The sequence below is a fragment of the Eretmochelys imbricata genome, chromosome 3 (assembly GCF_965152235.1).
Source record: "Eretmochelys imbricata isolate rEreImb1 chromosome 3, rEreImb1.hap1, whole genome shotgun sequence".
Taxonomy (NCBI): domain Eukaryota; kingdom Metazoa; phylum Chordata; order Testudines; family Cheloniidae; genus Eretmochelys; species Eretmochelys imbricata.
This window is the reverse complement of record NC_135574.1, coordinates 24,108,882-24,120,426: the sequence shown is the minus strand read 5'-3', so window position 1 is coordinate 24,120,426 and position 11,545 is coordinate 24,108,882. Positions and strand designations below refer to the sequence as shown.

Genomic DNA, 11,545 nt, shown 5'->3' with positions numbered 1-11,545 from the left:
GCCTGCGGGCGTGAGGGCAGTGCATGGAGCCTCCCTGGATGCCCATGCGCCTAGGGGCTGCATGGACCCAGTGACCGCTTCCTGGGAGCTGCAGTAAGCACCACCGGGACCCTGCACACCAACCCCCTGCCCCAGCCCAGAGTCCCCTCCCGCACCCAAACTCCCTCCTGGAACTCTTGCCCCACACCCCCCAATACCCCAACCCCCTGCCCCAACTCTGGGCCCCCTCCTGAACCTCAAGCTCCTCCTCCCTGGCCCCACCCCAGAATCTGGGGTGGGCAGACTACGGCCCAGGGAGCCAAATCCGGCCCTTCAGACATTTTAATCCAGCCCTAGAGCTCCCGCCGGGGAGCAGGCTTGGGAGGTTGCCCCAGTCTGCGCATGCCAAGGCTCCTTGTGGCTCCTGGAAACAGCGACATGTCCCCCTCTGGCTTCTACATGTAGGGGCAGCCAGGAGGTTCCACACACTGTCCCCACCCTGAGGGCCACCTCTGCAGCTCCCGTAGGCTGGGAACCGCAGCCAATGGGAGCTGCAGGGGTGGTGCCTGTGGACAGGGCAGCACGCAGAATTGCTTGGCCGTGCTTCCGCATAGGAGCTGGATGAGGGACATGCCGCTGCTTCCGGGAGCTGTTTGTGGTAAGCGCTGCCTGGAGCTTGCACCCCCGACCCCCTCCCATGCCCCAACCCTCTTCCCCAGCCCTGATCCTATTCCTGCCCTCTAAACCTCTTGATCCCAGTCCTGAGTACCCTCCTGCACCCCAACCCCTCATCCCCAGCTGGAGCCCTCACCCACTCCCGCACCCCAACCCCCAATTTTTTGAGCATTCATGGTCCGTCATACAATTTCCATACCCAGATGTGGCCCTTGGGCCAAAAAGTTTGCCCACCCGTGCATTAGAAAGTTGGCAACCTTAGCCATGCTAGTGCAGTTAAAGCTAGCGCAGGTATATCTACCCATGCTGCAATTACACTTCAGATTGTATTATAACCATATCCTTGATAAAACAGTCAAACATTGCTTATTCTCTTTTATTTCCCCAGATCCAAACACCCCCAAATATGGGGGAAGTTTTAATCATGCTGTGAACTTTGTGGTGAAGGTCAAGTTTTTAAAAGTAATCTAGGTGTCTAAAGGTGCAGATAGGTGCCTTACGGTAATCTTACCAGGTGCCTACCTTCATTTTTAGGTGCCTAATATCTTTAGAAATCTGGCCCATTTAAGTGCTTTTGGGTGTCAAGCTTGAGACACTGTGTAGGGTGGGTGTTCACCATATTTTGAAAATCAGGACCCTTTAAGACTTTTCATACTGGAAACCCAAAAACTGCAACTCTCCTAATCACTTTTGAAAATCTTGTCCTTGGGCTTATTTATACATATTTTAGTTAACTTACAAGGTTAGGATCCGATCCTGCTACCATTGAAGTCGGAGGGATATTGCTCTTGACTTCCATGGTAGCAGGATCTGTCCCTTTGTTAGTTGTTCTTGTTCAGTTCAGTAGAAAAGTCCTTGAAATTTGAAGATCTCTTCTCAACTCTGGAGAGATGTCTGAGGAGCCTACACAGATGCACAAGGATGTATATAGCTGCAGACTAATTGGCCACAAGATAAAATACTAAAAATCAATAGGAGCTTGCTGTGTTTAAAAAATGCAGTAATAAAACAGTGACATCAATCCAACCATGAATCAATTTAATCTTTAGCATGGTAGTGCTTCCTTTTCTTTACCTGTGATTGACAGATCAATTAATGCTTTGGAAAAAAACCCTCCCACCATAGTAGTTTTGTCAAACACAAATATGCCATTAAAATAGCATGACACCCATTAAGCTCTAGATTGTATCTGTAAGGCATATCCTTACCTTGAATGTGTTGCAGATCTGCATTATCCTAGTGGGAGCACCAGAGGCATTCCTTTTAAGTCATAGGGTCTACTCCCATAAGTGGACATGGTGAAGCCACCTATATTCCCACTCTTTGGGCTTGTCTACACTTACCGGATCAACGAGCGGTGATCAATGCATTGGTAATCAATGCATTCTAGTGAAGACCCGCTAAATCGACTGCAGATTGCTCTCCCATTGACTCCTGTACTCTACAGGATCGAGAAGAGTAGGAGGAGTTGACAGGAGGGCGTCTCCCGTTGAAATCACATAGTGTGGACCCCACGGTAAGTAGAGCTAAGCTACATCGATTTGAGTTACATTATTCACGTAACTCAAATTGCGTACCTTATATCGAATTTCCCCTGTAGTGTAGACAAGGCCTTCTTTGCTCCCCTTTGGACATAGAGGATCTCATGGGAAGCACCTCTGAACAGTTATGAGGTCCCCAGACTGCAAAAGCTGTAACACTGGCCTTAACCAGGCCATGCAGTGGGTAGGGAGAGGATTCTGTACTCTTCCCCCACCCCCCCGATCCTGGCTAGCACTTAGAGGCAGCCATGCAATCACTAAACTGGAAATAATTAGGTTCCAGTATTTTCTCCTGATGTTTACAGCAGCAACCCATATTATTCCTTTCTTGTTCACACAATGAATGGGGTTCCTCGGTGCTATGATAATACAAATAATAAATAGCAATAATTTAATACATGCTATGAAAGAATTCTGACCAGGCCTCTTGAAATGTCCTCCTGCAATCTGGGCCTGATTCAAAGTCCACTGTTGTCTAAGGAAGAACTTCAGTGGGCTCTGAATCAGGGCCTTTATAAGCAGGAGTCAGTTGCCCTGTATACTGTGCGTTAATGTTGATTATTATCCTCTTAAAACAAAGTGGCGGATGCTTGCTTACTGGAATTATTCAAATGAGTAATCAAATGGAGGCACCATTATAAATATGCATAATGATCTGCATAATCAATAAGGATTTATATACTGCAAGTTCAACAATGGTGCAGTGTTTTAAAGAATTGTTGAGCACTAAAATCTTCCATTAGTTACAATGACTTCAATAAGTCAGCAGTGGGCAAAATTTTCGTCTTATTTCTTTAGTATACTTAGTTATCCCAAATTTAATTAAATTTTTCTCTTGATTTGATCAGCATAAAAATAAATGGATTTTACAAGGCATTAAGGCATATTCGGGCCCACTGAAGTCGATGGCAAAACTCTTGTTGATGTCCATACAGCTAAAATTTGGCTCACTATTTCTGTGGCATTGGTGTTGAAGCTGAAATGTTAAGCTCAGGGCACTAAAGTATCACTTGAACAAAGATAAACATTTCCCACTGGAAATTAATAAACAAAGCCTATTTGAATTGACATCGATGTAAATCCAGAGTCACTTCGTGACTTCAGATAAGGTATTCTGGGTGTGAAACCAGAATTTGCGTCAGGACCATGAATGAAGTGGAAAACCATGTAAGGATTGAATTCTGACACTCTTATTCCAGGAGTTGGGCAAGGTGCTTCTCAATGTACATGTAATGCCGACAGACCCCAGTTGTCAGCGGGCAGGATCGAACCTGGGACCTCTGGAGCTTAGTGCATGAGCTAAAAGCCAACTGGCTGTTAGCTAAAGCTGTAGAGCAAACTCATTAATCTCTCTCTTCAAGTGGTCTCCGTGCCACTAGATGGGACAGAACACCACACCCAGGAGGTGTGTGGGTTACATACACATCACAGAATTAGGCCTAAGAGGCTGCAAAGGGATGTGACTTTGGAAAATACTCAGAGTGAGCGTAACTCCTGTTATCAGTTTATTATCTTGAAAGCTCCTATTTGCAGATGCATACAAGATTGTAGTTTATGCTATAAATGGAATGGATAAATCATGTAATCTCTCTTCACCATGGTTTCTCATATATAAAATGGAGATAATAGTACTTCCTTTTTGGTCTTATCTAATTAGCCTTTGGCTTGAACAGTTTACAATCTGTCTCTTACTATGCCCAATGCTTTAGCACAATGGGTCCCTGATCTTGGCTGCACAGTAATTAATCCAGTTGCTAAAAATAAACATGTCAATTTAATTTTGAAAGAAGTCATTTAAAGGGCTTTACAATATTATCATAAATGAAGAGCTATTTTCCCACTGAAGAATGTCAGTTTCCACAGTTCTAATACAAGAACGGATTGAGGTGTCTGCTGTACAAAATGAATTAAAAAAAACCCCTCTCTGGCTACACATCTGCTTTTGTAGAATTGAAACTACTTGTTCTGGTAAATAACTTCTGGGCCTGATCCCACAACTCCTATAGATGTGAGAAGTCTTGCTGGCCTCCCTTTGGGTCTGATCCCACCAGTCAGATGAATTAGGGCTAGTTAGGCTACATCTGCGCTACAGCACTTACTGCAGCATAGCCGCAGTGCTTGTGATGGAGATACTCCAAGCCGACGGAAGAGAGCTCTCCCATTGGCTTAACTCCTGCCTCTGCGAGAGGCAGTAGCTATATCGGTGGGAGAAGCTCTCCTGCCAGTACAGCACTGTCTACACCAGCGTTTAGGTCGGTATAATTTACGTCACTGAGGGGGTGTGGATTATTCACACCCCTGAGTGACATAAGTTATACCGAGTAACCTGTCATGTAGGGAAGGATTTATATGCACACAAGGGTTTTAGCTTCTGATCCTCGGTCCCCTCTGTCCCCTGACTGCCCCTGGATTCCCTGCCCCTAACTGAACCCCCCCCCCGCTGCCCCATCCAACCCCTCCTCTCCTTCCTGACTGCTCCCCTGGGACCCCTTCCCCATCCAACCACCCCTTCTCCCTGACCACCCCTGGACCCCCCACCCCTAACTGCCCCCTGCCACCCCATCCAACCCCTCTCCTTCCTGACTGCCCCCCCACCCAGGACCCCTGTCCCATGCAACCACCCCTTCTCCCTGTCCCCTGACTGTCCCCTGCCACTCCATCCAACCTCTCCTCTCATTCCTGACTACCCCCCTGCTCCCTATCCCCTGACTGCCCCGGGACCCCTGCCCCTTACTGCCTCCCGCCTCCCCATCCAACCCCTCCTCTCATTCCTGATGGCCTGCCTGGACCCCTGCCTCCATTCAACCCCCTTGTTCCCCGCCCTCTGACCGCCCTGGCCCCTGACCACCCCCTGAATTTCCCTGCCCTCTATCCAATCCCCCCTGCTCCCTGCCCCCTTACCGTGCTGCCTGAAGCTCCAGTGGCTGGCGGCGTGGCTGCACCACGACAGGCAGCCGCAGCATGCAGCACAGAGCATCAGGTCAGGCCGGGCTCTGCAGCTACGTGGCCCCAGGAGCTCACAGCCCCGTTGCTCAGAGCATTGTGCCGGCGGTGCAGTGAGCTGAGGCTGCGGGGGAGAGGCCGGGGGCTAGCCTCCCGGGCCAGGCAGGAGGGTCCCGCGGGCCACATTTGCTCTAAAGCAAAGGTTTATAACTAAGGAAAGGAAAGCCTAGGGTAAGGTCTCCTAAAAATGTTAACAGACATTTTCTATGGTATAATCTGCCTTTTTTATCCAATTTAGCCTGAATAATATATTTATGGTGAAGGTGTGTAGATATTAAAATGCCCTTTATTTGTGTCTACCTACAGGTACTCCTTACTTGCTGAGACAAAATATTTCTGGAAGTGCCATCTCTGGAAGCTGCTCTTTCCAGAAATGACATTTCAATGTGAGTTTATCAGCATAACCATAATCTATAGGCATGCTGTTGCAGAGAAGGAAGTACTTCTGGAACTGATACAGGTCTTAAGGAGGAACTTTGCATCACTACAGGTGAGTAGCAAGGCAGGTAACAAAATACCTATGGTGGAATCTTCATGAATGCAGATATCCAAATGTGGGTGAGAGATGTCTGCAAAGTCAGGAAAGGAAAATGAAGAAAAGCTGTTTAAAACAGACTCTTGAAATGTTTTCAACCAAAGAGTGACAGGAATATAGAATGCTCTTTAAGGGAAGGGTGTAGATTAAGATGTGTTGGCATCATGTAAGAAATAATAGCATGCCCCCTGAGTGAAAATTATATAATAAAGAATGGGATACTACGGGCCAAATTTTCAGCTGGTTTAAATTGATGTAGCTCCCTTGATTTCAAAACTGATTAACTCGTCCTCAGGATCTGGCCCTAGATGCTTAATAGTCTGAGTACATTTTCCTTTTAGTCCCAAAATTTGTAATTTCATTTACTTTTCAATATGAATATTAATTTAAATTTGATAGTACTAGAGGAAAGGAGTAGTAATAAATGAAGGGGAAAAAAAAGAATAAAATAGTTTCTGGTTCAGCATTCATCTTTAAGTTTGCTAACTGATTTAATCACCCAGACTAATTTAAGTCTACTTTAGTGGAACTGTTAACAATGTATTTGTCATTTCATTTCTTGTTTTTCAGTGTAGCATTTCCACAGTAAATGGAGATTAGAAAATAATTGTAGCAAGAGCAAAACTGAATTAAATTTTCTAATAATATCTTATGTTCTTTTAGGTGCAATGTAATCTTATGGGTTAGTGCCTCGGAAGCCAGCAACAGAACTACTGTGTTCAAAATGGTTTATGGTGAATTTTTCCATAGACCTGGGAAAGATGAGGAACTTATCCACTTGAATGTGGGTGGCTTTAAGCAATCAGTTGATCAAAGTACTTTGCTCCGATTTCCCCAGACCAGACTTGGAAAACTGCTCAAATGCCATTCTGAAGAGGCTATCCTGGAACTGTGTGATGATTACAGTGTTGCAGACAAGGAATATTACTTTGATAGGAACCCTTCTTTCTTTAGATATGTTTTGAATTTTTACTATACAGGTAAACTGCATGTCATGGAGGAACTTTGTGTCTTCTCCTTCTGCCAGGAAATAGAGTACTGGGGGATCAACGAGCTGTTCATTGATTCTTGCTGTAGCAATAGGTATCAAGAAAGAAAAGAAGAAGGTCAAGATAAGGACTGGGATCAGAAAAGCAATGACAGAAGTATAGACTCTTCCAGTGAAGAATCATCCATATTTGAAAAAGAGCTGGAGAAATTTGATAAACTGTGGCTTGGTGAAATACGAAAGAAAGTATGGATCAGAATGGAAAACCCTGGGTACTGCTTATCAGCCAAGTTAATTGCCATTTCCTCCCTGAGCGTAGTGCTAGCATCTATTGTAGCCATGTGCATCCACAGCATGCCAGAGTTCCAAAGGTGGGATGACAATGACAGAGAGATTGAAGACCCTGTTTTGGAAGCCGTGGAGATAGCGTGCATCGTCTGGTTCACCGTCGAGTTAGTGATAAGGCTCGCCGCAGCTCCAAGTCTAAAGAAGTTCTGGAAAAACCCTCTCAACATCATAGATTTTGTCTCTATTATTCCATTTTATGCTACCTTGGCTGTGGACACAAAGGACGAAGAAAGCGAAGACATTGAGAATATGGGGAAAGTGGTTCAGATCCTACGGCTAATGAGGATATTTCGCATCCTGAAACTGGCAAGGCACTCTGTAGGACTGCGGTCTTTAGGTGCCACTTTGAGACATAGTTACCAGGAAGTTGGACTTTTGCTTTTGTTTCTGTCTGTCGGGATTTCTATATTCTCAGTTTTGGTCTACTCAGTAGAAAAAGATGATGATGAGTCAGAACTGCACAGCATCCCGGTCTGCTGGTGGTGGGCAACTATCAGCATGACCACTGTCGGCTATGGAGACACTTTCCCGGTCACCCTACTGGGAAAGTTCATTGGTAGCATTTGTATTCTCTGTGGAATATTAGTGGTGGCCCTTCCAATCACTATAATTTTCAACAAGTTTTCTAAATACTATCAAAAGCAAAAGGATATTGATGTAGACCAGTCCAACAGTGATCACAAAGAGAAATGTAATGAGCTACCTTATTTTAACATTAGGGATATTTATGCAAAAAGGATGAACTCCTTCATTTCTAGCCTTTCTTCAGTAGGGATTATAGCCAGCGATCAAGATTCAACAGACGCCTCCAGCATCCAAGATATAGAGGACGTTTATAACACATCTGTAGAGAATGGTACTGGAAAATGAGTTGAATCACTTTCTCTTTCCTTTATTTCTGTTTTCAGATATTTGGTTAATGCAGATTTATAAACTCCAGTGAATTTAAGAGCACTTAATTCTCAGGGTACTTAACTGTCAGCCATATTTGGACATTCTTTGCTCTCATGTTGTCACACAAGCTTTATTGTTTAGATGAGGCTTAAAAATATACCTCATATGGCAATTTAGTTTTCATATGACTAGTTCTATGCATTTTGGGAGTGTGGAGTGGAAAAAGCTGAAAAATGGTATAAATTAAATGCAAGTCAAATGTTTGTTCCTGCAGCAGTCTGATTTATACAGAATGTGTTTTTGTAATATATTGCTATTTAGGTAACTGCAGATTGCTAATATGTGGGAAATACAGCACAATTAAGTGAAGTTTCTACATGCAAGTATACTTGCAAAAAAAAAGCCATTAAAATATACGTAAAACTACATTCACTAAGATGACATGGAGATTAGGAACCTAATATGCTTCCTGAGTCAGGATGGGAAATTCATTGGGGGGAGGGATAGCTCAGTGGTTTGAGCATTGGCCTGCTAAACCCAGGGTTGTGAGTTCAGTCCTTAAGGGGGCCATTTGGGATCTGGGGCAAAAATTGAGGATTGGTCCTGAGCAGGGGGTTGGACTAGATGACCTCCTGAGGTCCCTTCCAACCCCGGTATTCTATGATTATGTTGTTACTCTATGAAAGCATAATATTTATGAATTTTTCCTTCCAAAGTCAGAACACTTTTTTTAGATTTAAAAAGAAATTGTACACACGGAGCGTGTTTCTCTATATGGTTTTGTTCCTTGTGTAGTCAGTTACACCTGTATAAAGTGAGTGGAAAAAGGGGTTAAAACACTATGGTTGAGATCCTGTGCGCACCTCTAAAAGGCCCAGCACAGAATTTATAGCCCAGGGGTGGAGGGCTAGGGGGCCTGTGATGGGGTCTTCAGACCCCACACTAAGGCTGAGACAGCACAAAGGCTGAAGCAGTACTGGGCCTGGAAGGTCCCGCTCCTTAGCCATTGTTGAGCATGGTCGTTTCCCCCAGGAGCAGCATAAAGGAAGCTCCAGCAGCTCCAGGCAAGAGTGTGAGAGGAGAAAAGAGAAGTATTTTGTAGAGGAGCACTGCTCTGCAGCAGCAGGAGTAGAAACTGCTACTGAGGGTGTCTGGCTGTGATTTCCCTCTGTCCTGATACCACCCAAAAGGCTGGTGGAACCAGGGGCAAGGGCATCAGAGGGTTACAGGCATTGGCCCTAGACTGCGGGTTTGAGGCAAGGACTTTAATGCAATTGTAGTCACATCCCAAACTGAGACATAGGGTGCACTGGGAAGTGGCCTAGGGGATTGTGAGCAGTGGGTGGGCTGAACCCAGGACATCCCACACCACTACAATTTCAGGACCCTGGGCAGGGACCCCTGACTCCCATCCCCAGCCAGTCCAGCAAGGCCTCAGGCAGAGTGCCAGGGACACACTGAACTGAAAAAGAGACTGAGGTGTCAGTCCCTGCTACAGTGTCTTTAAGCCACCTTTGTGCTGTTCTGGTCCTGGGCTGCTCTGGGGGCAGGAGAGGCCCTTGGCATAACTTCGGGTATATCTATACTGCAATCACAGGGTGTGACTGGCTTTTGGTTAGATGTACCTGAGCTAACTATCTTGGGTCTCAGAGCAATGAAGCTGAGACACCATGGGTGGTACAAGCCTGCCTGGAGCACTGGTAGTCGGGCAGCTAGCCTGTGCTGAAGCATACGCGACTGCGGCTTTATTGCTTCGACACATGAGCTGGCTAGATTAAAGCTAGCTCAGGTATGTCTGCTTGAGTTGCAGTCACATGTAATGACTACAGTGTAACTGTACCCTTAGGTGGCTCTGGTGGTCTGAGTTATGGCAGCTTCCCTGAACTGGCCACGGTCTACAGCATGGACCAGAATCTCTGCCACACTGCATGCTGCAGCCACCAGCATGCCCCTGGCATGTCCCTAACACCAGGATTTGTGAGGGGGGTTCTCGAAAGTCAGCCTTAAGGCAGTCTTCCATGGTGATGGCACTGGGATAATCCTTCTCCAGCCAAATACAGGATGTTTAGGGCTACTATATACCACCTCAGACCGTTAGCCTCTGAGTGAAATTCTGGCCCTATTGAATCCACTGGGAGTTTTGCAGTTGGCTTCAGTGGAGCCAGGATTTCACCGTATGATTATGATTTGGGGGTATTATACACCCATTTTATACTCCTTTTGTCCTTAAATGACTCTGCAAGGAGCAGGCCCATGGAGAATCAGACCCCTTGGCTTTTTCTGTTTTTTTTTTTTTTTTCCCCTTCCCCCTTAAAGGCATATTTTGTTTATTATTAATTGTGGACCAAATCCTGAAGCCTTTAGTCTATACTCAGCCAGAATGCTTATCAATGGGAGTTTTGCCAATGAAAAACAAAGGCTAGATCTTATTCAGCATCTGCAGAGTGCCCTAGAATGCTGTGTAACTGGTGGTGTTCATACATGCGTCAGGATTTCTGGAGCTGCATAGCTGGGCAAGGCAAGCCAGCAGAGGAGCAGAGATGGGCTGATAGATTTGATGACACACAGATCCACTGACTGTGCTTCCACCCCACATCATAGGCTGCAAGACAGCAGAGTGGATCATCTGCCACACTCTGTGTGGAGAGGACGATTCCTTCTTAGGTCCTTCAGAGCCCCCTCACGCTAAACCTAAACTAGCTGTGCAGGATTTGTGGAGAATATTTTAAGCTGTGTAGGGACTTCAGAATTTGGCCCATTCTTTATATAGTACCATAAATGTGCATGATGCTTCACTTACAATTAAGGCACGAAGACCAGTTCTTCTCTCGGTTATACCATCAAGAGCAGAATTTAGCCTTAAATATGCCTCATTCTTGTTCGACAATTAGTGTTACAAAAATGCCATGACTGTTTTCATCGGCAGGGATATTTAACACAAACCACACAGGAAAAAACCCAACAGCAAAGAAATTACTGAGTGCCCGAAGAAGCCCTCTCTGTAGCCTTCACATATAAGTAGGTTTCAGAGTAGCAGCCATGTTAGTCTGTATTCGCAAAAAGAAAAGGAGTACTTGTGGCACCTTAGAGACTAACCAATTTATTTGAGCATAAGCTTTCGTGAGCTACAGCTCACTTCATTGGATGCATAAAAGTGGAAAATGCAGTGAGGATGTTTTTATATATACAGACCATGAAAAAATGGGTGTTTATCACTACAAAAGGTTTTCTCCCCCCACCCCACTCTCCTGCTGGTAATAGCTTATCTAAAGTGATCACTCTCCTTACAATGTGTGTGATAATCAAGATGGGCCATTTCCAGCACAAATCCAGGGTTTAACAAGAACGTCTGAGGAACGGGGGGGGGGAGGCAGGGGGTAGGAAAAAACAAGGGGAAATGGGTTACCTTGCATGATGACTTAGCCACTCCCAATCTCTATTCAAGCCTAAGTTAATTGTATCCAATTTGCAAATGAATTCCAATTCAGCAGTCTCTCGCTGGACTCTGGTTTTGAAGTTTTTCTGTTGTAATATCGCAACTTTCATGTCTGTAATCGCGTGACCAGAGAGATTGAAGTGTTC

The 11,545-nt window shown here is 45.2% G+C and overlaps 1 protein-coding gene across 1 annotated transcript; it reads left to right on the top strand.

Moving 5' to 3' along the window:
• Positions 1 to 6,457: 6,457 nt before the first annotated feature.
• On the top strand, positions 6,458 to 7,939 carry KCNS3 (potassium voltage-gated channel modifier subfamily S member 3). The gene has a single exon (XM_077811545.1). It carries the CDS (start codon positions 6,458 to 6,460, stop codon positions 7,937 to 7,939), a length of 1,482 nt encoding a protein of 493 aa, XP_077667671.1.
• The last annotated feature ends 3,606 nt before the right edge of the window (positions 7,940 to 11,545 follow it).